Genomic DNA, 26,213 nt, shown 5'->3' with positions numbered 1-26,213 from the left:
TTTTTGTCACTTAGACACGTGTGTTTGTATTTTGCTACTTTGCAGTATAAACGTGTCATGTAAATATTGCTTTTCAGTAAAACTGCTGAGCCAATTAATCTCTGCAGTGAAAGGCAACACTAATACCTCCAATACTGACATGAGGGCAATTCTGCAATGCTGCTTTTCCCCTCCCCTTCTCTCCTGAAGGTGCTGATTCATGCTGAGGGGAGCAGTTCGGCAACGCCAACAGCCAGGTACCCTGCCTGAGTGACGGTTGTTCCTGTGCAAGCCTAGACAGCAAGTGCTGGCAGATTGTTCTAATGTTCAGGGACATGGCAGCTGAGCCAGTTCCTGACCAGATGTAGTCACAATCCGGCACAGAATGGTCCCGATGCTGCTCCCCCATACACAAGCACTCTGTCCCACAGCAGTCAATGGATAGCTGCTGTTTCTTCCCCCTCTACAGGCTGATAGCAGTTATTGCAGATGTCCACTGCCCTACCTGGTAGCAGCGAACTCATGTGGGGGAATCAAACCATGCAATCTTCCACGTTTGTGTGGCTACCTGCAACACTGGGTTAGCACGAATGTGTGGGTGACTTAACCCAGTGGCGTAACTGAAAAGCTTTCACGTAAAAGTTTTTCAAAAATTAACTACAGGTTGAGAGCGAGTGGACTTGAGCAATAAGGAATGAGTACCGAATATGTCAAGTCCAGCTGGTGGTGATAACGGTGACTATAGGCATCCATTTAATATTGTACAGTATGAGCAAGGCTATGTAACCTGAATAAAAGATGCAATTGTTCCAAAAAAAATGCAATACTCCATGAGTCTTTTCACATGAATATGAAGTACCATGCTGAATTTTATTTTTAATAATGCATATTCAGTCTTAATTGTATAAAATATCCCCTCATTCTAACTTAACACATTTTAAAACATCTAATTGTTGCTTTTTGTTGTCAATAACTAATGTATTTCTTTTCTTTCTCCGTTTCTCCCACCCCCCCCTGCCCCCCCCCCCCCACCTCAAATTTTATTTTGCAGGTAGTAATTCAATAGATGAAGCTGGAAATAAGGTAAGAAATCTTTGATTTTGCTCGCTAACACTGGGTATATGTCCACAAGGAATTCAGTGCTATGGAGCATGTTGTCATCTTTCAGAGATTTGGAAGAATTTTATGCTGAAACAGCTGAGAACTGCTTAGCAAGAGAAAAGCCATTTCACTTTTCATGGGGCAGGCTACAATAACCAGGGATATTGTGAGAGATAATTAAAATCATTTTTTTTTTTTTATCTTTCGCTGTTGCTCTCCCCTCCGGGCTCTTTCCTTCACACAGGCTCTTAGCTCTGGTGATGGTTGAACAGATGTACGCTCTGCACTAACTCTCGTTCTTCTCCACGTTCAGTTGACAGTAGCTGTAGGCTGGGTTTATTTGCATTCTGACTGCTGCAAAGTTGACTTTTTTTTTCAACTCTCGAGTTGTCCATTCTTCACCTTGAGTGGAATGGATCAATATTCCCTAGAGTTTAGAAGAATGTGAGGTAATCTTTTTGATATATATAAAATCCTTGGAGGGCTTGACAAAGTAGGTGCTGACGTGTTGTTTTCCCTTGGTTGGAGAGTCTAGAACTTAGAGGCATAGTCTCAGGATTGGTGGCTGGCCATTTAGGACTGAGGTGCGGAGAAATTTCTTCACTCAGGTTTGTGAATCTTTGGAATGGCCTACCCTAGAGGGTGGTGCGTGCTGCATCATTGAGCACATTCAAGGCTGAGGTCGACACCTTTTTGGACTCTTAAGGGATATGGAGATAGGGCAGGAAAGTGGTGTTCAGGTAGAAGATCAAGCATGCTCTTATTGAATGGTGGACCAGGCTCAAAGTGCTGTTTGACCTACTTCTCCCATTCCTTACGTTCTTATATTCCTAAGCTGTGTGCAGCCACCTGATATTGACTTTGACTTACTCGTTTACACAGTTTGGTTCATTTCCCTTAAAAGAAAATAATTAGTGAAATGAGCTGAAAAATATTTGCTTAATAAAGTTCCCCCTCTCATTTGGGGATGTGGGAGGGCAGGTTTACAAATATTTAAAAATCAATCAAACATTCAGCCATTTTGGGGTTTAAACTTTCCACAGAGATGTCATGTTAGGTTGCAGATGTCTCCCCACTTACTGTCTTTCCTAGTGATTTTCGGCTTTGTCACCTTGTGATGTTAGCTGTTATCCCTCAACCAATATCACTAAAAATGATAACACAAAACAAAATACTGCGGACGCTGGAATAAAAACAAAATGCTGAAAATACTCAACAGGTCTAGCAGCATCTGTGCAGAGAGAAGCAGTTAACATTTCAGATCTGTGACCTTTCATCAGATGGATGGTGATAATCTCATTAGTATTTTCTGTTTTTATTTCAATAAGATGGGCTTGTCTGGTTAATTAGCGCATTGCTGTTTATGGGAGCTCTCTGTGTGCAAATTGGCTGCCATGCTTCCAACATTATTACAATAACTACACTTCCAAATATACTCCATTGGCTTTAATGCATTTTGGAGACATTGACGTTATGGAAAGCACTTTAATATAAAAGACTTGCATTTATAGAGACTAGAAAACCTGAGCTTTGAGTTCTGTGTATTCTTTATACACCGTCAGTGAATTTCCCTCATCATTTATGGTGTAGACTGGATTTTTTTTGTGCATCCTGAGCTAAAAATTCTGACTGTTGCAAAATTGACTTTTCGTTTTCAACTAAGTTGCCCATTGTTCCCTCTCCCCTTTCACCACTATCTCCCCTGTCTCCCATGGCTGACACTGTGAGAGACACAGGCAGGTGCAAAAGCAAAGGGAAAAGGATAACTGTAATTTATTCCAGATCTTACTATGTAGGCAAAGTTTCTGCGTATGAAGTTTCTGGTCTCCTTACCTAAAGGTTCAGTAGATTGATTACTGTGAGATGAGTGGGCTGAGAGGAGAGGTTGAATGCAATGGGTCAATATTCCCTAGGTTTTTTTTCTGATCTCTAATAAAAAAGATTTGTATTTATAAAGTGCTTTCCACAACATCAATATATCTCAAATGCTTTACAGCCAATTGGGTATATTTTGCAGTGTAGTTACTGTAATAGTGTTTGAAACACGGCAGCCAATTTGCACACAGAGAGCTCCCACAAACAGCAATGAGGTAATTTGCTAAAGTATGCTGATCTGGTTAAAAACAGAAAATGCTGGAAATACAGGAGCTGTGTTTTGTTATTTATCTTACAGTTTATGCCACAATGAGCTCCTCCTTGTCCGCTCACTGATGCCTTGACCTTGCATTGTGTTGCCCCTTTTCCAAACTAAGCAACAGTCTCCTCAATGTTGCCAATATGCTCTCCCCTTGCTTCCTTTGTGCCCTTTGTACCCATCTCCACCCCAATTGAGGCTTTAAAAAAAAGTAAATGCTTATTTTCAACCTTTCATTGACTTGTTTGGAAAGAGCTTGGACCAGCTTCTCCTTAATGATGAAATGCAGCAGGAACACAGGCAATAGGTGGGTGAACCAATGGACAAGCAAGACAGGGATACCAATGCAACATCTTCCTTCATCGGCAGCCCCCAGACTTGCCCAGTCCCTTGTTAGTGGCCCCTAACCAGGTATATCTCCTCGTTTAGAACCATTACAAAGTGGCACACTGAGCTTGTTGAATCCATTTTTATGGGGATGTTACTTCCAACCAAAATCCATATCCCAGGTTGTGCTGTTCAACATTGCTAAATCTGACTTCCCTATTGTTATGCAAAACATTTTATTTTTGTGTGTTTGAGACTGCAGGTCAAGCAGCAGCCAGATTTATCTTTGTGGATTTCAAATTCTGAATGAAAACATTGCCAATTTAAAGGCAACTTGAATGGCTGATGTAGGCGTCAACGTCTGACTTTATTGCACTACGAGCAAAGTTATGACTTGCACTTCATCAACATGATATTGTACTATAACTCGCAAGTGGCTGCCACGATGGAGTGATTAGAAATCTAAATCGTATCCATTATACATTCTTAAATGCTAAACAAAATATAGGGGTTCTTCCCTGGAATGTTTCTGATGTTTACAGCAGAATGGCATCAGAGTATAAAAAGGGGAAAAAAAGTGCCAGAAATCCGATTTGTTTCTCAGTATTTCCTTTTAAATAATATAAAGTGTTCCCACCCTCTTCCTGCTATGTGTGCTGAAAAGGAATCATGAGATATTTCATCCGTCAGATATTCAAACTTGTATCTTTTCCTCCTCCTCATTGAAGGTTGTCCAGTTTTTGACTTGTCCCATTGCCCTGAGCTGCTGCCGTTGGCGGTGAGTGGGTGCGAGTGGTGAGCAGCGAATGTTTCGTAAACTTGTTTCTCAGGATGTTTGTGCTGCTGGCAAGACTACTTTTATTGCCTATCCATCATTGGCCTGAGATGGTTGTGGTAGGCTGATATAGTCGCAGTTATAGGCTCATTACTTGCTTATTTTCTACAGCCGGGTGATTATTGGCCCATTTTGGAGGGCATCAGGAGTCCCTTACATAGTGTGGGACTGGAGTCAAATGTAGGTCAGACCAGGTAGGAAATGGCAGGGTTCCTGCATTAAAAGATTCAGTGAACAGATGGGTTCTTAAGGATGATCTGAAAGCTTTCATAAAAACAAAAAACTGCGGATGCTGGAAATCCAAAACAAAAACAGAATTACCTGGAAAAGCTGAGCAGGTCTGGCAGCATCGGCGGAGAATAGCAAAGTTGACGTTTCGAGTCCTCATGACCCTTCTGAGGACTCGAAACTTCAACTTTGCTCTTCTCCGCCGATGCTGCCAGACCTGCTCAGCTTTTCCAGGTAATTCTGTTTTTGTTTTGAAAGCTTTTATGTTCTTTTGCTCCTGACGCCAATGAACGGCTCCATGGATCAGCACACAGACAGATCTTAGAAACCATACTCTCATGACTGTATCACAGTTCATATCTACATGTAGCATTTAAAAATTGAATACCTCTGTCCAAGAATATGAATCTATTGTAAATAGAGCTATTATTAATACAGTGGAAGCTGGCATCAAACTGACTCTTTAAGTACTATTTGTTCCCAATTCAAGCTGAAGTTCTGATTTGCTTAATTTAAAAAAACAACTTTGCATTTTCCCACTTACCCAAGCCTTTTGAAGAAGGACAAGGATATAGTGCACTGTGTGGGAACAGAGTCTGTGGAACAGAACCTGTCAAACAGAGTTATCATTAAGTTGCTCTGAAGTACATTCACAGGTTGTTGTTACACTGTTCAAAAGCATTGTGTTGTGTTAAACTTTCAGACTAGGAGTTGCAATGTCTCGACATTTTGCAACACTTTAAGTATCATTAATGGTCAGACAAGATCAGAGGCATACTGCGAGAAGTGTGCCTCCTGGCACACTTCCTGCAGCACTGTGAAAAACAGCGTTTGCCCTTTGAGTTTGAGCTAATCATCAACAGCAGTTCGTGAGCTGGTGCTAACAGACATGGGAAATGCTCAGACCCCCTCTCTCATCTCATAGTTCACATAGACTCTAAGCACACTCTGTCTCCTCCTCCCCCACCCCCCAGACCCACTGCTAATAGTCTTAAGTGGCAAACCTCAGCCTTAGATCCACTTATCTGCTTAAGAAACTAGGGTTTGATTTTCGCAGGTTTCCCATGGTCAAGTCGTCATCTCTGATATATAAAGGTCTCATTGTTACCTGCCTATAGAATGACACCGCAGAAAGCAGGCCATTTGGCCCATCATGCCTGGGTCAGCTCTTTGAAGGAGCTACCAATTAGTCTCGTTCTGCTCTTCCCCCAGCCCTGCAAATTTTGCATTTTCAAGTATATATCCAGTTCCTATTTGACAGTTATGATTGAATCTGCTTCCACCATCCTTTTAGGAAGTGTTTTCAATTAAATGTTAAATCTGCTCTTTGGGCAGGAGGTCTGTGTATTTGTTTTAATTTGTCAAATAGGTGCCATTCCCTGTGTTATATTTTCTGTCCTTGATATGTGCATACTTGTGTAGTTATTACGGCTTTCATCTTACTCCTGTTCACAGTGCACTTTTGGATTTCTGCTTTTAAATAAGATGAATTCCTCCCTGCTCCTTCCCAATCCTTGGTTTTGTGAACCGTACTCCCAACTGTTATCGAAAAGGGTTCCATGTTTTCAGTTGAAGTTAGCTGCTCTGGTTCATAGGAGACTGGTTCAAAGGTAGTTCTCCCTGCTGTTCCCGTCCCAACACCTCACCCGAAAGATTTACTTCAGTCTCTCCTCAGCTGTTCCTCACAACGATGCAGGTGGAGCTGATAACTTGGCTTTAGAACATACGCCTTTGAACCCCACACTACCACTCATCTGCTTTTATGTTTTTTGTTCAAACTATTGGAGAGTGACACCACCCCAAACCATGTTGCTGAGCTGAAACTGGCTTCATTATCCTGATGTTGCAATCGTAGACCCACAAAAAGGGAGGTCTCCAATCCTGCTGCCTACTTAAAGGGGTCTTAGCAATGAAAATGCTTCCTCAGATTAAACGAGATAAATGAGTATAATGGTGCTGTAACCACCTCAGCAATTGTAAGCTTATTCTCAGATGGGCATGCTTGACCCTTTTATTGATTTTTTTTTTTTAATACTACAAATTAAAACATGTCTTCCAAATGGTAGCCTTCAAAAATTTCTTCCAATTTGACATATTAAAATTTTAAATTTGAAGCATTTGCTGCCAGCATGTGGCAGATGCAGCATGAGCACTATGCTCTAGATGTCCCACAGCCCTGATGACAAGGATTCACATTGTTTTAGGCTCCTTTAGGTGCTTTCATCGACAAATTTGTATTCTAGTAATTGCACTGGCAGTTGTGCAACATGGTTCTATGTTCCAGATGTCAACTTAATATTGGATGCTTGCCCCAGTCCTCTGGAGTGTTTGTGCTGATGTTTCTGTCAATGCTACATCACTGAACCTAAAAAGGATTAGCTTCGGGCAGTTCTTACAGTCACCACCTTCCCCAGTGCTTGTGCCTCTGGCAATGAGCTTTTCATGGAGCTGAACCAATCTCACTGGTACAGGACTTGAACTTGGTCCCAAACTGGAATATCTTATTGTAGTCTTATTTTTCCAGGATTCTCCCTCCTAACGTTAAATTTGGTCCAGCAAATCTCCAGTCAATTTTCCTTAGCCCCAGTCAGGAAACTTTGGTTGTGGGTTTCACTGACTCCTCTGTGATTTAACCTCACTCAGCATTTGAAGTTTGCTAGTCCTGGAAATAAAGGACATCTTTGTGGTTCCAGACACCAGGCTCTTTAAGATGTAGTTGCAAGCAGACCTTCTAACATGCTGGTCTCTGAGGTACTGCTTCACTCAGGATGTAAAATCAGCCAGGAGCTAGTGAGGGTTTTTTCTGGCGATTTTAAGACATTGCAAACCCTGCTATCATTGTCAAGACCTGCTGGAAAAGGTTTAGGAGCCAAAGAAAGGACATTTTGGCACATATCGGTAAGCAGTTTGGAGTGAGATATGGTGTCCACAATTTTATAAAAGATTCGGTCAGATAGATTTGGAGAAACTATTTCTATTTTCTCTGGGAAATCGATGAGATTTGGTCTTAAAGTTAGAGCTGGCTCACTCAGGAGTAAAATGAAGAAACATTTTTTCACAGTGGAGTAGAATTTTGGAACAATTTTCCCCTAAAAGGCTGTGGATGCTGGTGGGGATGTTGCAACAAAGATGAGAAGATAAAATTGAGGCATAGGTCAGACATGATCTGACTGAATGGTGGAGCAGGTCAGAGGGACTGAACAACCTGCTCACCATCCTATGTAAGGTCATCTCTAGAGCATTAACCTTCAAAATTAGATTACCTGCTCTGTAGTTGTCTACTTTGAAAATAGTTGATGGCTGATCTGAGGCAGTAACTGTTATGTATGGTAGCAGCAGGAAAGTATCATGTGGCTCCTGACGGTGAGACCTCCACCTCCCTTATATATGTTGGAGTGTCATACTGTTGAGGAAGGAAGAATGGTCGATATTGTTGCCATGGCCAGGCTGAGTAGCTGCAGAACTTTGGCCCATCTCTGTGCAAGTATCAAAACTTGTCACCAGGTCCTGTACCTTCACCAAGGGAAGGAAGGAAAAAGGCACCATTATTGAACAAGGCAATTGCAAAGAGCAGCTTTCAAATGTCTCTCTGTGCACAGCCTTGTGCAGGGCGCAGGTTTGATATTTTAACAGGCTGTCTGAGAAGCCTCCTGGAAACAAGGCGCTTTTATATCAAATGGGTCTTGGGATTTTTGTGCCAAACTGATGCCTGCGTGCAGCTCTGCTACATTTATATTGTCTTTGATTTGACGTTCCTGTTGGCAACGGGTTCAGAAAATGGGAGCTCAGTTCTTCACAGTTTTAGGAAAGGATGAAAAGCAATTATCAAGCTGGTAAGTTTGTTTAATGTTGGAATTGTCAACCTAACATTGGATGTGATTACGCCTGGAGCTTGAAGTCGGGCTGGTCACCTGCACCGGTCTGTTCTTTCTTGCAGTGCTGTTGTACCACAATGCAGCAAAGGTGACTTGGAGAATGTGTTTGTTGAGGAGCTCATTGTTATCGTAATGATTGGTAGTCTTGTGAAAAAGTGAATCTTGGCTGATGTTAGCTGAATAGTTATCAGTCTGTTTACTCTGAAGAGGGCCGTTAACTTCAGGCAATCCACATTGGCAGTCAGCAGCACTCTCACTTAAGCTCCAGGCAATGCTGTTTCCATAGTCGCTGCTAGTGGACATTTTTCACTATAAATAAGCAACATGCATAGATTTGGAATTTTAAATCATACACATCACATCCCAAAAGTTTCAAGGAGGTATTTAGAATAAAAATCATATTGTGTGAGCTGATCGGTGTCCTGCAACTGGCCTGAACTCCCCTGGGCCTAGCAATGTGAAAAATTACCCAGGGCTCTTGATCTTAATTGCCATCTATTGAGCACTGCTAGAAAAGTTTGTTTGTGGATATTGAGATTAATGCCCTGTGCAAATTCAAGTCTGTTGATAAAGAATGGCAGTATGGATGAGGTACTGGGAGGGTGTGCTACATCCGTGGAATTATACCAGCAAAACGAATGCATTCACAGAGCACTTTTACACTCGACTGAAAGTAACAGTTTTTGTTGGCTTGAAAACCAGAGGTTCTCACAGGTTCACCTGCAGCTAGTGTTTCACATGTGCCTGAGGCGGAAGTGCTAACACCTAATTCACAGTGTTACATTATACTCAGCACATGCCGGCAACACTCCATTAGGTGAGTCTGTGAACCTTGGCACTACCTAAGAGATTGAAGTGGTGCTATTGGGCAGTTCACAAAACCCTTTGATATACAGTCGCTTTGAAATAGTGACCAGTCATCAAAGAAAAGCTTTGATTCTCGCTAACATTGCAAGAAGTTCCCATTTGTGCAAGAATTTCCCAAGAGCTTTTTTTTTGTAAAAAGATACATCGCTTCTCGAGGTTTACCATGGGAACATGCATTACTTAAATAATAGACGGCTGCAAAGGAGCAGTGTCATGAAAGATGTGTTGGTCCTATGTGTCCATAATAATTTGTACATCTTTCTCTTAAATTTCTCCCCTCCTTTCCTCAAGGCACTGAATCTCACTGGGCTATAGGTCCAGAGACACTGACTCGCACTAAGGTGCGTTCTATAGGTACTGGCACCCATCTGATACCTCGCCCAAATCCAAGACTTCATGTGTGAGCCAGTGATTATCTAAAAGCTGAGTTGAGTTCCATCCTTTTCTTTCTTGCTTTACAAATATGGTTACTTTTAAACTGCAGGCACTGGATGGTAAGCAGTCAAATAGAGGTTTTTAATAGCTGTTCTTAATGTTCTCAGCATCGAAGCTGATTCTTTGCCCAAAGAGGATGAGTAGCAAGTGACCTGCCAATGCCACTCGTCCACAGGTTTAATTACTTCTGTTCTTTTATTCCGTGCTGTCATTCTGCACCTCCACTTGGCAGCAGGAGTGAGATTAAAGTGGTAGGATGTGGGAAATTGTCAACACAAACCTGCTGCAAGAACAACGTACCTGTAGTAGATGTGTCCTCTGAGCGTCACCAGGTGATGACGGGCTTCTTCACACGTATAATTGTTGCATGTTGTCTGATTTATTTTAGTGGGAATAGAAGTTTGTTTCCTCAAGAATTAAGTGCAACTTTGTAGACTCTCATCTTATCATCAAGTAGGCAGATGGGAACAACAAGAAGTTCATTGGGAAGAAAAACTTGCATTTATATAGTGCTTTTCATGTCCTCAGGATACTCCAATGAACTTCAAGCCAGTTAGGTCCTTTTAAAGTGTTGCAAGGTAATTAGTTTGTGCACAGCAAGGTCCCACAAACAGCAATGAGATAAATGACAGGATAACTTGTTTAAGGTGTTGGTTGAGGGATAAATATTGGCCAGGATGCCAGCCAGAGCTAGCCTCCCCTCTGGTAAGTGCCATGGAATTTTTTTTTTATATATCCAACTAAGAGGTCAGATGGGGTTTCGGTTTGGCACCTCATCCAAAAGGTGGCAGTGCAGCACTCCCTCAGCAATTCACTGGAGTGTCAGTCTCACTATTCTACTTGTCTCTAGATTGGGATTTGAACCAATGTACTTCTCAATCTGAGGTGAGCGTGCTACCTCTCAGTCACAGCTAACACTGAATAGGTCTTGAAACCTTAGTCACAGTTGTGTGAAGCCAATCCATTTAATAATTAACATTTCCCAGACCATTTACTGTAAGTGTTGTAATAAGCATGTAAACAGTTAATTAGGGGTTATGCCCATGGCATGAAGAATGGCCATTTGGATGCAAAGTAGAGGGTAGCCAGTACCTGTTGAGTTGTATTCCTCCACCTTTAGGAAAGGAGGGGTAAAAATTGGAAGAAGGAGATGAAAGATTCTATCCTACTCTTCAGATAAGAGCATGGAAATTCTAGTGCCATGCCCAACATTTATCCCTTGGTCAACAAAGTCATTTACTTGGTTGTTTGTAAATAAATTGGTGACAGTGTTTGCCTCCATAACGGTGACCACACTGCATATATAATTCATTAGCTGTGACTCACTTTTGGATATCATGTGGGCATGAAAGGTATTTTGCATAAATGTGCTATCTTTCTTTAGAAAGAAAGGACAATTTGGCACTTTATTCCGAAGGACAACCTTTTTAAGGGATAGGAATGGAGAAAAGGCAGATTTTGGGAATAAGAGAGACTGATGAGATGACGTAGAATGGACAGCTTTGGAGCCATACATGTTGCCGTCTTGACCATCAGTGGATACACTCAGTATCTGAAGGTTCATTGGAGTCTAAACAAGTGGATGATTTGGCATTACCAGCTTGGATAAAACTGGTCCTAGCAAGAGTCACAGGCTTCAAGAGAGGGCAAAGCCAAATACTTGAGGTGAAAGGATTTACAGAACTATGATGAAAGAGCAGGGGAATGGATGTAAGGAGTTGGCACAGACTCGCCAGGATGAATGCCAAATTTTTTAAAATGGTAGCAATTGCAAAACATCTGAAAGACTGTGGAGCGAAGCAGGTGACTGTTCGGGAATTTGAAAACTGAGCAAGCTATGTTGTGACTCCACTGCAACTTGGTTCTCACACTCGCACATCCACATTAGCTGGGGTTAAAGAATCAAGGTTTTTGTGCCTGTATGCGTGTGAGTTTGCAGCACACTTCTTGCATTCAGCTGTAAAAGTGACTTCCCCTTTGAACCTTTGGGTTGTAAATAACACCCTCCTCTTTAGAATGCAACACCCTCCTTACAGCAGATCTGAGTGCAGTTAAATCCCTGGAAAAGAATAGAAATAGAATGAACGAAATGAATGTTCACACTTGAGGTCACTTGTTGAATTCAATAATCTGTATCTGATGATTATTTAAACTCTGAGGAAGTGGTACTGTTTAAAGTACTTGCTCAAGCTGTAAAAAATTATACCACCTTTGGCACACGCCTTATACCACAATGGAGGTTGGGAGTACTACTGTCAGCTTTTAAAAAAGAATTAATTACAGGCCCATTTGATTACAATTTATGATCCTGCTATCTGGGCATTTAGTATATTGATGTAAGACTGTTAGATTTTTCTGGAGACACCTCCTCAGCATGTGCCAGGTGCTGTTAGAGATTTTGTGCTAACTTTCCCGCGATTCACCCTTTTTAGCAGTAAGCAAACTGGTCTGTTTTAAAACCTCGACAGTTTGCACTTTTAATTATTGAGCACCTTACCAAAACATTCTCTCCTGCCTTTTTCCAGGAAAGAAACTGAATTTCTGATAGTCCGCAGCATCAAAAACTGCAGGCCCCTTATTAAAAAAAAATCCAACTGCATAACAATTAACCACTGGTACAGTGTCTCAAAACCGGTGACCTGGGGACCCAGTCCGTGCCGGATTCCTGACCTGGTTGGTTTTCGGTTTGCAAGGTTTAGGTTGGGTGGTTCATTTCGGGCCGTGTCAGGTCAAAGGTCGCTCGGACCACCCAGCGCGGGAAAAGACAGGCGCGCGAAGCTGATAACTAGTTGGCGTGTTACTGCATCAAAGCAGCACCTAGCCCAACAAGCCATTAAGTTATTTTACTTATCCAATATTAATAAAAATTCATGCCTGGCAGCTTAAAAATAACCCAGTTTTTGGACAATGTTGGTTCTTGGATAGCTGGATTTGAGACACTGTACCCACAGTGTTTTCCTCTTGAAGGAAGGAGATGGCTATTGCTGGAATATGATTCCACTTTTACTGCCAACAAAAGCTGGACCTTCATGCCATTCTTAAGTAACTTCTCACGTATAAATCTTGATGGTAGTTCTGGAGCACATCTGCAGTGGAGGCACCTCCGTCAAAGCCCCCTCTGGCCTCTGCATGTTATCTGGTAAATGTTTCAGTCGGTGTCACTGCTGAAACCTGCTTTCTTTGCACTCCCTCTTTCAGAGGTGCTGAGGCCAAGGAGAGAATTGGGTGAATAGGTCTTTTAGTTTTCCCTTTTCTCCTGAGGACAATAATTGGTAGCCCACAAGTACTGTGCGCAGTTGGCCACTCTTTCCTTTGTGACCGTAAGCTGGTAAGATACTCACCACGGGTGTGATCACATCTCAATCATTGTACATTTCAGCAAACAGCGGGGGTGCAGCAATCAGAAGTGAATCTTGCTGATTTTTTTCCTCCATCCCAGGTATGGCAGTCCATCTGCAGCTTTGGCAGAGATGAGGTGACGAGTCTCACAGCTGGTTTCGAAACTGGGATCATCATGGCTAGCATGGCGCAGAACCACGCTGGACACTGCCATTTGCTGGCTGAGCGAAAGTCAGCCTTTTATGTTCAGTAGAGGAGTTCTGAATGGAAGCCTGGCCTGTCCGTGAGAGTTTCACTTGCATCGCTGAATAATTTTGAGAGGGGAAAAAAGCTTGGTGACAAATGTTCTTCTCCAATTTCATAATATACTCAATACCCTCTCTTGAACTGAGGAATGTTCAGCACAGCTGCCTGTGGTTTCTTACTGGGAGTGAGAGAACACCAAACTCTTCTCACTTTGAGATATTGTTTCTCTTTTGTGTTCCCAAAACCTTCAGTGGTAAGAAAAAGTAAAGGCAAGTTTATTTCTCTAGTTTTTGCTCTCACCCTCTCAAAGACGTTAGTTCCTTGCTTGAGTTCCACAGATTTTCGGTGCTTTTGAGTATCTTACCCGATTGTGTAATGTCATTTTGGTTTCTTCAGCTGTTAAAACCAAAATTAAATTGCAATTTATGGAAATTTCTATTTACTTTACTAGATCAATTTAGATCAATTGGAGGCACTTGCACATTAAAGCCCTCACGCACTGACCACATCCACGGTCCAGGCAACCTATTCGTTGCAATAATAATTACCTCCTCTGAGTAATGCCACAGCCTGCCAGGCCTCATCATACATTGTTTTAGTATTTGGTCATGCAACGTTCTCTACTTCAAATCCTTCTTTTAGTTTGTTTTTGCTGCTGAAGCTTTAGTTAACTGAAAGCACTCTGCTTATGCATGTCTTAATGGCGAGTATCAGTTTGACTCTGGCTTCGCGGATTGAGTGTGAACACATCTTGCATTTCCAGCCTTGTTTGCTGCTTGGGAGCTGGAACATAGGCCGACTTTCCTCTACCGAACCGAGGTTAGCTACAGCTAATCTTAATGCCTCCATCATCCCTCTGCTACTACATTAAGTCCTTGGACTTCTGTAGTGACCCCCAGGTGGCAGGAATACTACTTGGCTTACCATTAGTAAAGGGGTTAATACAGTGAATGCTTAGCATGAATAGAAAAGGGATAAAAGAGAGTTAAGGTAAGGGTGGGGTGGTCTAAAGTTGCCAAGGAGAAGGATTTTGAGGAGCTCGATTCTTTGAGTGCTCTACGAGTTGGGGACTAGACAAGATATTCCAGAGGGCAAGAGTGTAGTGGCTGAACAGTCATCACTGGTGAAGTGAAGAATGCAGAGAACAAGGAAAGGCCTGACATTGGAGACTACTTCAGTTTGGGTCAGGCCTGTCCCATGATCAGTTGCTATAGTCTTTTTAGCTTTTTTATACATGTAAAAAAACAGTATCATTCTAGTAATGCAAGAATCCAAACTTGTGCCCATTTTGACTCCTGAGTTAGCACTGGCACTATCCAGTATGGAACTGCAATACCCAGGTCTTGGTTTTCAGCTCCCTACTCAGTTAAATGTACAGCAGCTAGGTTGAGTGGAAGCATCTCTAGAACAAATTCATTTATCCTTGTTCTGAATTTTTCTCAGGTTATGCAGGAGTGCAGGCTTGGAGACTGACCGCAACAATAGACCAACTGAGCGTGTGCAGCTGATAGCAAGTCATGTTCACACCATGGTCAGGTTCAGGAGGTAGTGCAGTACTTCATATAAAATAGGTTGTCTCAATATCAGTGGTGCTGCATTTGGTTAGATAAGTGCAGGCGATAGAGGTGATAATGTGACAAGATTAAGGAATTGAGTAGGTTGTTGTACATTGAGAACTCATGTTAGCTAGTTAAATTTTAAGGAAGAGCATTGTACTGAAACATTCTTTTCACTCATAAGAGGACTATGTTTGGGCAACATGTAATTGCTCGATAAATTCCAGCATTCTCCTTTCGTCACTCCCAATTGCCCTCAAAGGGTAAATCTAAAATGCATTGCTTTCTTTATAGAAATTACATTCTGTCCAATTAAATTCCTTTGGTGAAACATTATCCTTTGTTGATCATTGTGGATCAGATGTGTAAATGTATCTAACCTCTTCACTAATTAAATTTGGCTCTTTATAGAAAGCTGTGGACACGGTAAATAATAGATTCCATTAATATTGTAATACTTGACTGTCTACCTTGTTTGAAAAAGCAGAAATGTTAAAACAAAGCTCTTGCGACTGTGTGTGAAGGTTTGTACCACTATCTCTTAAAGGCCTGTGTCACTGTAGCTGCTTTGGTATTGCACTTCATACTGCTGGCTCCTGATGTGCAATCCCATGCAGCCAGTGGCAGCCTCAAAGCTAATTTATGAAAACCAGCAGGCAACAAACCATTTTTTTTTAAACAGCATCTTCCTGCTGCCTTTACCTATGCGTGCGATAACTGAATCAACTTGACACTGGGTAGGAGAAAAACTTTCTCTGATACATAGAAATTAAAAACCCACTTATAAAGAATGGGTTTACCATTTGATTAACAAGTCCTCAATGTTCATGCTTTCGATCAGCTATGTCTCTGTGGGTTGGTATCAAATAAAGGTTTGGCTCAAGGGCTATCACGGGTAGGCGGAATGTGGAATTGAGGCCACAATCAAATCAACCATGATCTTATTGAATGGCAGAGCAGGCTCGAGGGGCCGAGTGGCCAACTCCTGCTCCTAATTGGTATGCTGTTCCCCAAACATTCTCCTCAGACTACCCCCTCTCACCTTCTCGCAGATAGTTGAACACTTGCATAGCTGGGAGCTTAGGAACACATCTTGGCTTAGAGGATGGGAAAATCTGATGAGCGACACGGAGATTAGGAAAAGTGAAGAAGGATCGTGTTGTCTATAGTGCAGCAAAGCTGTGTTTGTATCAAAGGTCTTATTTGTATCTTTCAAAATGAAACTTAACCCGTGTTTACTATCACTTGGAGATGTTGATACCTTCAGATTACTGCCATTCTGGAATTGGTGGGTGTGGGCTCTCGCTGGGCCAGGCTTCCACGGGTAAATATAGCCTCTGGCTGTGTGGCAAAATAGCCATTGTAAAATTGCAAACTCTAACCATGAGGCATTGGCTGACAATGGTAACTCTAAACCTCAACATCTACATAAGTTTACTTTCCACCAAGACTTGCTGGAAAGCAATTGAGTGGAAGCTCTAGCTGACAGATTTTTTTTCCTTTTCTAGCTCAGGGCAAGCAGACCAATTGAGACACCCCTATTGCTTAGCCAGCTGACTACACAGGCTAGATAATTCAACCTGGGATCTACGGTCTGCATGCTACCACATTATGCAGTACATTTGTCTACATTGGGAAAAGTGTTAGGCTATTTTATCATTCTCACTTTAGTTTTGCTCGCAGTAGGTGACTTTGTAGGCATCAGCTTGGAAATTCCATGCAATTTGAGTGTGATGACATGCTGAGTGAGTGATTTAATAATTATGATTGAAACTACATCTGGTTTAATGAAGCAAATGTTGCGGTTCGCCACTAGTAACTAGATATATGTCAAGAATTAAACTTCGTTGTTTCTGGGTGATCTCAGCAAATTGTTGGGAATTGGCAGAGATGAGTATTCTAATAGCCTTTTATAATCCAGAGTGCTTGAGTGAATTGAAATTGTTTTGCTATATTCTCTGTATGGTGTATGAATGTGCACACCTATAACTATCATCGCTTTTGGTTCACTTTTCTCTTTCTCGCTGGGGGAATTGGAATCTAATGCATTGTCCAAACTTGCCCCACATTTCAAACAGTGAAGAGCCCTCTGAGATGACGGTGTAAAATGGGGAGGTGTCCTCAACACACTTGTTTGAGTGCTTGGCCTGTAACCAACAGAAGTGATATGATGAGCAATTTTTGGCTGTTAACATTTGTTTGAAATGAGGATCTTTTCTCTTAGTATGCAGGTAGATCCTGTGAGATTTCACGCCACCGTCCCCATTCATTTCTCTTTCATCCTCCATGTGCCTAGTGCTGAACAAGGGGACCCGAAAGTGGGCACAGCACAAGCTCACATTTAGGTGTGAAAGCTATTCTTTTGATCTTGCGCTCGTGCTATCTGCATTTTACAAATGGACATGTTGCCTTTTAGCATGCAGCACACTTCTTTTCATGTACTGTGGGACAATAAGTGAAGGGATAGATGCTGAAGTGTTATTCACACTCCTTTGCCTGTCTGCTGCCATGTTAATTGCCACCATGTCCAGCTAAGGCTAATGGCCCAATTATTTTGCTGCCTGTGGCAACCCTGAAGTCAGGGTATCGCTAAATGAGATGATATTGGCCTGTGCATGCATGTGTTGGTGGAGTTGGTCATGTTTTGTGGCACCCTTGGCCGAGGGACTGAAGTGGTCTTGACGGAGAAGCTTCACTTGTGGTTTCTGAGCTGTCCCAGAGCAGCTGGGAGCTGAATGAACTCTGGCAAAAAAAAATCATAAACCACTTTAAAGATGTTTGACATGACTGAAGTGATACCCCCGGTGATATGTGGAATTTTGCACTGTCCCTGTGTTCCCTAAATGTGTTCACGTTGTTTATTGCACCACTGTGCTTGCATTATAGTGCAAAATGATGACATGATTTGCACAAAATGACACTCTGGACTGGTATGGAGCGGTAATGCATCTGATTTTCTGCTCTCTATGAAGTTGCTGAATGACGCGATATTTGTTTCCTGGAAGTGTCATAACAAAGTGACAATGGAAGCTTTTTCTCTGTGCCCAGTCTCCTTTAACCCTGAAGATAAAAGCACCTTAAACCGTGTTTCTGGCCTTGATATCGACTTATTTCAATGTTGTGTAAATGTAGATTCAGTACTTCAGAAACTGTTCAGAAATAAAATGGGGTAATTCTACAGCGCTGGGAGCTGCTGCCAGAATTTCAGAATCATAGGCAATAACATGTATTTATTTAGCAATTGTTATCTGCAGGGAAGCATCCCAGGAAATGGTTCTGCAGAATACAGACACCATAATTGACCCACTTAGGTAATCTGTGTATGTGTTTGTTCAAATGAGCATAATGTAAACCTCATTTCCTCTCTGAATTATTGAAGGAAATCCAACTTGATTCAGGTGAGGATGAGTAATTTCTCATGGGTAATGTCAGGGTGCGAGAGAGTACATGGTGAAGTGCTCAGTATTGGGGCCACTAACACTGTTTCCTATTTACAAAAACACTTTGATTTTGGTCCTCAAAGCAAACTGGTTAAATAAAGAAAGGCAGTATTGAAGGAAGCTGTCCAGAACTTTCAGGGAAAGTTGTACAGAATGTGTGTGCAGAACAATGCCAGCCAGGTGTAATGTATTGCACAGAGGAAGGAAAGATGGACTCTGTATGTTCTTCATGAATTATGTTGTAATTGCTAAGAATGAAGATGAAAGAGACCCTTGGTGCTTTTAAAATCAACATTCAAGCACTGCAGACAGTGCAGAGGGGACTGGTTCTGAGCATCCCTGTTCCAAATGACAAGGAGAGCATAGTGTGGCAGGCTTTTCCACCTGTAATTTCGCTACTGAGGTGGGTAGCTGAAGTGGAAAATTTCAACAAACAGTTATTCCAAGCGTTTCAACAAACAGCTATTCTAACTGCTGGAAAAGCGGCTGCTCCATCTGGCCTTCAAAGCAATACAGTAGTTTTATAAAACTCTCACTGACACCTGCAGCCTGTGTATTTTTCATTTTTAAAAGGCTGTAGATATAAATAAATTCAGATCATGACAGTTAAACAAACCTGATCTACCCTCAAAGAGCGTTTACAACTACTCCATAAATTTATGACTCCTACATTGTGGGCTAAGGCCCTTGCAACAGCCAAAATGGAGTCGTTTTGAATTCAGCAGGGCAATTTGAACTCAGTGCTGAGTTCAGTTTTTCCTCATGTCTGAATCACACCCCACCCTCTTTCCCCTACTGAGAAAAATTGGATCTGTTGGAAACGGGGACAGGACTTCTGCATTTGTGTCCCACCCGGCCTCTTTTTAAAGGTCCACAGAGTCTTCCTGACTCCACGAAAATCCGACCCTTGGAATGGAATTTCAACAAATTGGTGGAAGTGAACACCATGTAATCATTGATGAAACAACTTGACAATTCGATACAGCAATAGAGGAAGTGGAGGATTGTTATCAATGAGTTAAGGTGGATCAAACAGGTTATTTCTCATTGGGTGTGAAGGGATGATACTGTGCATTCTAATAATCTATGGAGAAGTGGCTGGAATGTGAATGTGTGAATGAATCTTGGACATTGACCTCTGCTCCACTGTGTGGTACAATGTGTTGAAGCTTTGATATGCTGCCTTGAGACTTCAACGTGCCGCACTATACAGTGGTGGGACATTGGTTCTGGAAATTCCCAGTGGTGGGAATTTCTGTCCATGGATTCACAACAAATTCATTTTTCTTCTGAGCAGAAGGCTCAAAATAAACACAAACTGCCCCAGCCTCCTCCATTGATGGAAAGACTTGCATTATGATATTACAACTGAGAAAGCATTATATCCTATTGGACCTAACATGATCCAAAAATGGAGTGGTTCAACATGTCTGCTTCGTAGGAACATAGGCCTTAGGAGCAGGTGTAGGCCATTTGACCTCTGGAGCCTGCTCCCCATTCAGTAAGATCATGGCTGATCTGGCTGTGGTCTCAACTCCGCCTTCCTGTCTGCCCCGATAACCCTTGACTCCTTTTGTCTATTAAAAATCTGTCCAACTCAGCCTTTAATATATTCAATGTTCCAGCCTCCACTGCTTTTTGAGGAAGAGAATTGCACAGACTGACGACCCTCTGAGAGAAAAAAAATTCTCCTCATCTCCACCTTAGAAGGGAGGTCTCTTATTCTTAAATTGTGTCCCCTAGTTCTAGTCTCTGCCACAAGAGGAAACACCCTCCCAGTATCTATCCTATCAAATCCCCTCAGGATCTTATCTGTTTCAGTAAGATCACCTCTCATTCTTCTTAACTCCAATGGGTATCAGCCCACCTGTTCAACCTTTCTTCATAAGATCACACCCTCCCCGCCCATCCCAAGAATGGGTTGAGTGAACCTTCTCTGTACTGCTTTTAACACACTTGTATCATTTTTCAAATAAGGAGACCAAAGCTGCGCACACTACTCCCAGATGTGGTCTCACCAAGACCCTGTAGTACTACAATAAACCTTCCCTACTTTTATATTCCATTTCACTTGCAATAAATGCCAGCATTCCATTTGCCTTCCTAATCACTTGCTATATCTGCATATTGACTTTTTGTGATCCGTGTACCAGGACACCTATATCTCTTTGTACCTCCAAGTTCTGCAGTCTCTCTTCATTTAAACAGTATACTGCTTTTCTTCCGGCAGAAGTGGACAAGTTCACATTTTCCCACATTATACTCCATCTGCCAAATTTTGCCCACTCGCTTATCTGTATCCCTTTGAGGACGCTTTAAGTCCTCTTGACAACTTACTTTCCCTACCTATCTTGATGTCATTGACAAATTTAGCTGCCATACATTCAGTCCCTTCTTCCAAGTCATGGATGTCAATTGTAAACAGTTCAGACTGCAGCACTGATCCCTGTGGCACTCACTAGTTACAGCTTACCAACCTGAAAAATACCCATTTATCCCCACTCTTTGCTTCCTGTTAGCTAACCAATCCTCTATCCAGGATTTTTCTAGATTTCTTCAGAGAATAAGAATGATTATTAGCAAAATGAAATGAATGCAGATGTAATGTTGCCTCCACCTAAAAGTCCTTACAATTGACTGCATTGCCATGAGGTCCTGGTGTACAGGTCTTGCACAGTTGATCAACATAAATTGATTTCACCCTTTCAATGGTTGATAATCATCCCCAACTCCATAACAATACTTCTGCCTCATGATACCTTGACTGTGACAGAGAAAGCTGCTCAAAAACATGCTGAGTTACAGTAAATGCAAGACTTTCAACCCTCAAATAGCTATAGTTGTCTCACTTCATTGACGGGCATTCCGAGCCTTTGTAACGGTGGTCTTCAAAATTGCATTTCTCTATTGAGTGAATTACTTCCACCCTTTGAACCGTTAGGCCTGGACTGGATTTATAAGCCAAGTAACAACAATCCAAGGCAGAATCCCCACCCTCGCCACTTTATTCTTGTGATGAGATTGCAGTTGAGAAGAAAACCATAGTGGATTTAAAACAAGTACCACACTAGTCTCTATTCTGCATCTGTGAAGTTAATAAAGGTGTTGTTTTCATACTGCAGTTCATGTCCTTAGTATGCCGTAAGATGTTTTACAATTCACTTTCAAGTCTGGTCACTGTACACAAATTTGTCAGCAAATTTATGTGCAGCAAGACCCTAGAACACAAATGATCTGTTAGTTTGTTTTTGGTGATGTTGGCCACTATGGGATCTTTTGCACTCTCTCCAGGCAGATGGGGCCTCGGTTTGCCTCATTTGAAAGATGACACCTCTGACAGTGCAGCACTCCATTATTACTCTATTACACTAGTACTGAAGTGTTAGCTTAGTGCCTGCTCTCAAGTTATGATGTTTGAAGCCATGACGCACTGATTCCTAGTGAGAGTAGAGGACACACCAACGGGAATGACCAGAATGGGAGAGTAAAAGTTTCAGTGGAGGCAAAGGATAAAAGCTGAAGTGCAGAGTGATTTAGTACAACAGTTGCAGAAATATGTGGCACATGGAGGGCCGAAGGCTAGTAATTTAGCATCTGAAAGTGTAATTGTAAGTGACTTTGAAATTCATATGTACACTTCCCTTATTGGGGTAGTTGATGAAGCAGCAAGCAACTGATCTATGTAGACCAGAAGGCCCTAGACTAATTTCTGGTCTCTCTTGAATTGTCTAATCTTGGTTAGAATTCTGCAGTTGATCACTATTCTTGGGCTAGGGCGGAGAAAATAATTTGAGATTATCACTCTTGACTACTTATCAGTGACTGAACTGGAAGTGTACAATTCTGAACATAAAGTGAGAGCAAGTCCAGGTCTGGCTGTGATGCCTAATACAACTGCAAGGCTTTTTGATGCATCCTTGCACAAGGCTCTGAAGCTGCCAGTGCCTCCAGAAACGCATCCCACACGGAGTCTGAGAAGAGGAGAAAAGAACGCCCATTTACGTTTCATTCATTTTCTAACTTTGATTACTTGTCAAACATTTAATGTAAATTGAGAATATAATGAAGATTTGCTTTTGAGCAAGGGCATCAGTCTACTCTCAACATGGTTAACTCTTAACTCTTGATCATATGTTCTTTATGGACGCAAGAGATTCCAAATTAGGAGCCTTTTTGTGCTTCCAAATGGGACTAATTGAAGTAATTCAGATCAGAGATGAAGAACGGGGTTAACTTCCTTTCTTTTGTCTCCTTGCTGTCCTTTTATTTCCCATCCCACCCCCTCCCTTTTATAATCCAGCCTGTTTTAAGCACTGACCAAAGACTCCTAACATTGATGTGTGAAGGTGCTTTCTTAATGACCTGCTTAAGTTCCTTTGTACACAGTGAATTTTATAGGTGCAATGCTAGTGACTGTGAGAATCTTCACCTTTTGAGTCTCTCTGGGAAACTAATTTCTATAGTCTCATCGTAATGCATTGAAAATGAGTAAAGTTGAAGAGCCAAGTGTATATTTGATTGAAGCACACTCCTTACAAGGTATTGTGAACATGTTCCCCTACTTTGAACCTGCATTTGTCCTAGTAAATGATGTTCTGTCTCCAATATGTAACACAGGCGTTGCATCAAAGCTTCATGTAGGTGGAACTATGAAAATGGTTCTTTTGAGACCCATTTGTAGGCCTTAAATTTTCAAATCTGTGAAGCCGGATTGGTACTCCCCAGCCCTAATTTTTCTCCCTGCCTCTGCTGACTCTTGCTCAGCATGGTTCCTCTGTTAGCTTGTGCAAGCGCATGTTTTATCTAACATTAAGTTAGGCAGCAAGTTTGACTGCAGAAAGCATCGCAGTCAACCCTTATTTTATCCTCAGCAGGTCTGGCAGCATCTGCGGAGAGGAGCACTGTTAATGTTTCAAGTCCGTATGACTCTTCAACAGAACTAAGTAAAAATAGAAAAGAGTGAAATATAAGCTGGTTTAAGGGGGGGGGGTGGGACAAGTAGAGCTGGATAGAGGGCCAGTGATAGGTGGAGATAGCCAAAAGATGTCATAGATGAAAGGACAATGAGGTGTTGAAGGTGGTGATATTAACTAAGGAATGTGCTAATTAAGGGTAGAAAGCAGGACAAGCAAGGTACAGATAGCCCTAGTGGGGGTGGGGTGAAGGGAAGGGATTGAAATAGGCCAAAAGGTAGAGATAAAACAATGGATGGAAATACATTTAAAAATAATGGAAATAGGTGGGAAAAGAAAAATCTATATAAATTATTGGGGGGGTGGGGGGGGGGGGGGGGGGGGGATTGGAAAGGGGGTGGGGATGGAGGAGAGAGTTCATGATCTAAAATTGTTGAACTCAATATTCAGTCCAGAAGGCTGTAAAGTGCCTAGTCAGAAGATGAGGTGCTGTTCCTCCAGTTTGCGTTGAGCTTCACTGGAACAATGCAGCAGTCCAAGGACAGACATGTGGGCACGAGAGCAGGGTGGAGTGTTGAAATTGCAAGCGACAGGGAGGTCTGGGTCATGCTTGCGGACAGACCGAAGGTGGAATGCAGTAGACTAAGTAGACTTGCTTGTCCTGCTTTCTACCCTTAATGTCACCTATTAGCACATTCCTTAGATAATATCACCACCTTCAACACCTCTTTGTCCTTTTGTCTATGACATCTTTTGGCTATCTCCACCTATCACTGGCCCTCTATCCAGCTGTACCACCCTCCCTTCTTCCCCCGCCCCCCCCAACCAGCTTATATTTCACCTCTTTTCTGTTTTTACTTAGTTCTGTTGAAGATTCATATGGACTCAAAACGTTAACTGTGTTCCTCTCCGCAGATGCTGCCAGACCTGCTGAGTTTTTCCAGGTATTTTTATTTTTGTTCTGGATTTCCAGCATCTGCAGTTTTTTGCTTTTATCTTATTTTATTCTCTCCTGCCTTCCACAAAGATGCGTTTACTAGTAATAGCTACTAGATAAGGACAAGGGAAGACACCCCTGTTGACTTACTCCTCCTCACCCTGTTCCCTTCCTCCTTCCTAAACCTTGATTTCCACCCCTACTTGGGGCCTTTGTAGGTTGACGTAGATGTTCTATCACTGCTTGTTTGTCCCTACACCCACACCACCCCCCTCCACTTCTTTCCCCCCCACCCAAACCCCCTCCCCCCACACACCTTAAACCAGCTTATATTTCACCCCTTCGTTGGATTCACCTAGTTCTGTTGAAGGGTCATGAGGACTCGAAACGTCAACTCCTTTCTTCTCCGCCGATGCTGCCAGACCTGCTGAGTTTTTCCAGGTAATTCTGTTTTTGTTTTGGATTTCCAGCATCCGCAGTTTTTTTGTTTTTAAAAATGTCCTAATGTTTGCAGAAGAAGCCCCTGTCTCTGCCATGATACCAGTACAACTGAGTTCCGATAAACCCTCTGAATTTAATAAAGAAATTCTGTGAGAGTTTTATTATATCCAGATTCCACTGTATTGCATTGCATAAAATGCACAGTGATTCCCTCCTGTACCTGGAATTTTAAACCGGTGCTCCACCATTGAATTACAAATTGGTTTAATTCAGGTACACATGATATTGGGAAACTAGTACAAGATTCCAGAATCATGACATTTCATGGTTCAAAATCTGCTGTCCCTACTGGCTCCCCTTCCTCTCCCAAAGGTACCAACTAAGTCTTGCATGTTATTCCATTGGTATCAGTCACTCTCCAGTAAATTGCCTGAGTGACTGCATGTGAGTGGCTGACCAGACAATTCCTTGTAAGCCATCTAAAGGTATGTACGTTTGGTTGAGCTACCAAAAGATTGGCACCCATTTGACTGTACTCCAATATGAAACAGTTCCTCATGGAACGGTACCCCAATACACCCAATATCTCAGGGAACAGTACCCCAGCACCTCATGGGCCGGTACCTCAGTACGGACTAGCACCTCATGAGCCGGTACCCCAATACGGATCAGCACCTGGACCATTGTTTTTAATTTTAATGCAATTTGTTTTATTGGTCACACAAATTATTGTCCGTTTGGCATCAAGGCTACATCTTCAACTGGCTGTAATACCATTTTCATTTGAAGATTTTGCAATATACTAACTCATCTGAGAATGTAAAATAGCTGCAGTTGTCACTATTTTTACATGTGGGAGAGAATTCTTTCACATCATTAACAACTTGTCATTAGAAACCTTTATAAGTATGGACTGCCACGCTCCTGTATCTATTCTATTGAGATATTTGAAAATGCCTGTTATGTATCTGACACCAAGTTTGGGAGCCTGACACTTGGTCTGTGGGAACACAAATTTCCTCCCGTGCCTTTAGTAAACCTGTGATGACATGTGCTTAGCACTTGCCTGAAGAAACATTCCCTTTGTTTTGATGAACAGTTTATTGTGCTGAATGGAAACTTGTGCCCAAAACTACTGTTCACACACTTTTTACATAGGTGCTCAAAGCTGTTTGTTGTGGTTTAGGCACTTTAAAACTTTAGAGGGAGGGGTTGAATTTTGTCATGTCATAATGTCATTTAGTAGGTCTTCCACAATATGTGTCTCACATGCAGCGATGCTGAATGTGATGCTATTTAATTACAAATGTTAATTAAAATACTGCTGAATGTGTGTTTGTTTCTAAAGGATAGACTTGATGTTTCTAATATCACTACCAGTCAAGCCTCCTGTGCGTTTTGTGCAGGACTCATTGTGACACAGGTACAGTGACACAAAACCAGCAGTCCCAGCACTGAGTTCTGTTGAAGAGTCATGTGGACTTGAAACGTTAACTGTTTTCCTCTCCGCAGATGCTGTCAGACATGCTGAGTTTTTCCAGGTATTTTTGTTTTTGTTTT

At 42.0% G+C, this 26,213-nt stretch overlaps 1 protein-coding gene across 6 annotated transcripts in view; it reads left to right on the top strand.

The window, feature by feature from the left end:
• Positions 1-26,213, top strand: part of timm50 (translocase of inner mitochondrial membrane 50 homolog (S. cerevisiae)) — a 197,575-nt gene that overhangs the window by 23,491 nt on the left and 147,871 nt on the right. For 5 of the 6 annotated variants that reach the window (XM_041179312.1, XM_041179311.1, XM_041179310.1 and 2 more), the window contains exon 2: positions 1,031-1,062. In XM_041179312.1, the coding sequence (XP_041035246.1) occupies positions 1,031-1,062 (32 nt within the window). The remainder of the gene's footprint in view (positions 1-1,030; positions 1,063-26,213) is intronic. The other variant, XM_041179315.1, reaches the window with a different exon arrangement.

The sequence above is a fragment of the Carcharodon carcharias genome, chromosome 34 (genome assembly GCF_017639515.1).
Source record: "Carcharodon carcharias isolate sCarCar2 chromosome 34, sCarCar2.pri, whole genome shotgun sequence".
NCBI lineage: Eukaryota > Metazoa > Chordata > Chondrichthyes > Lamniformes > Lamnidae > Carcharodon > Carcharodon carcharias.
This window is presented reverse-complemented; position numbering and strand designations above follow the sequence as displayed.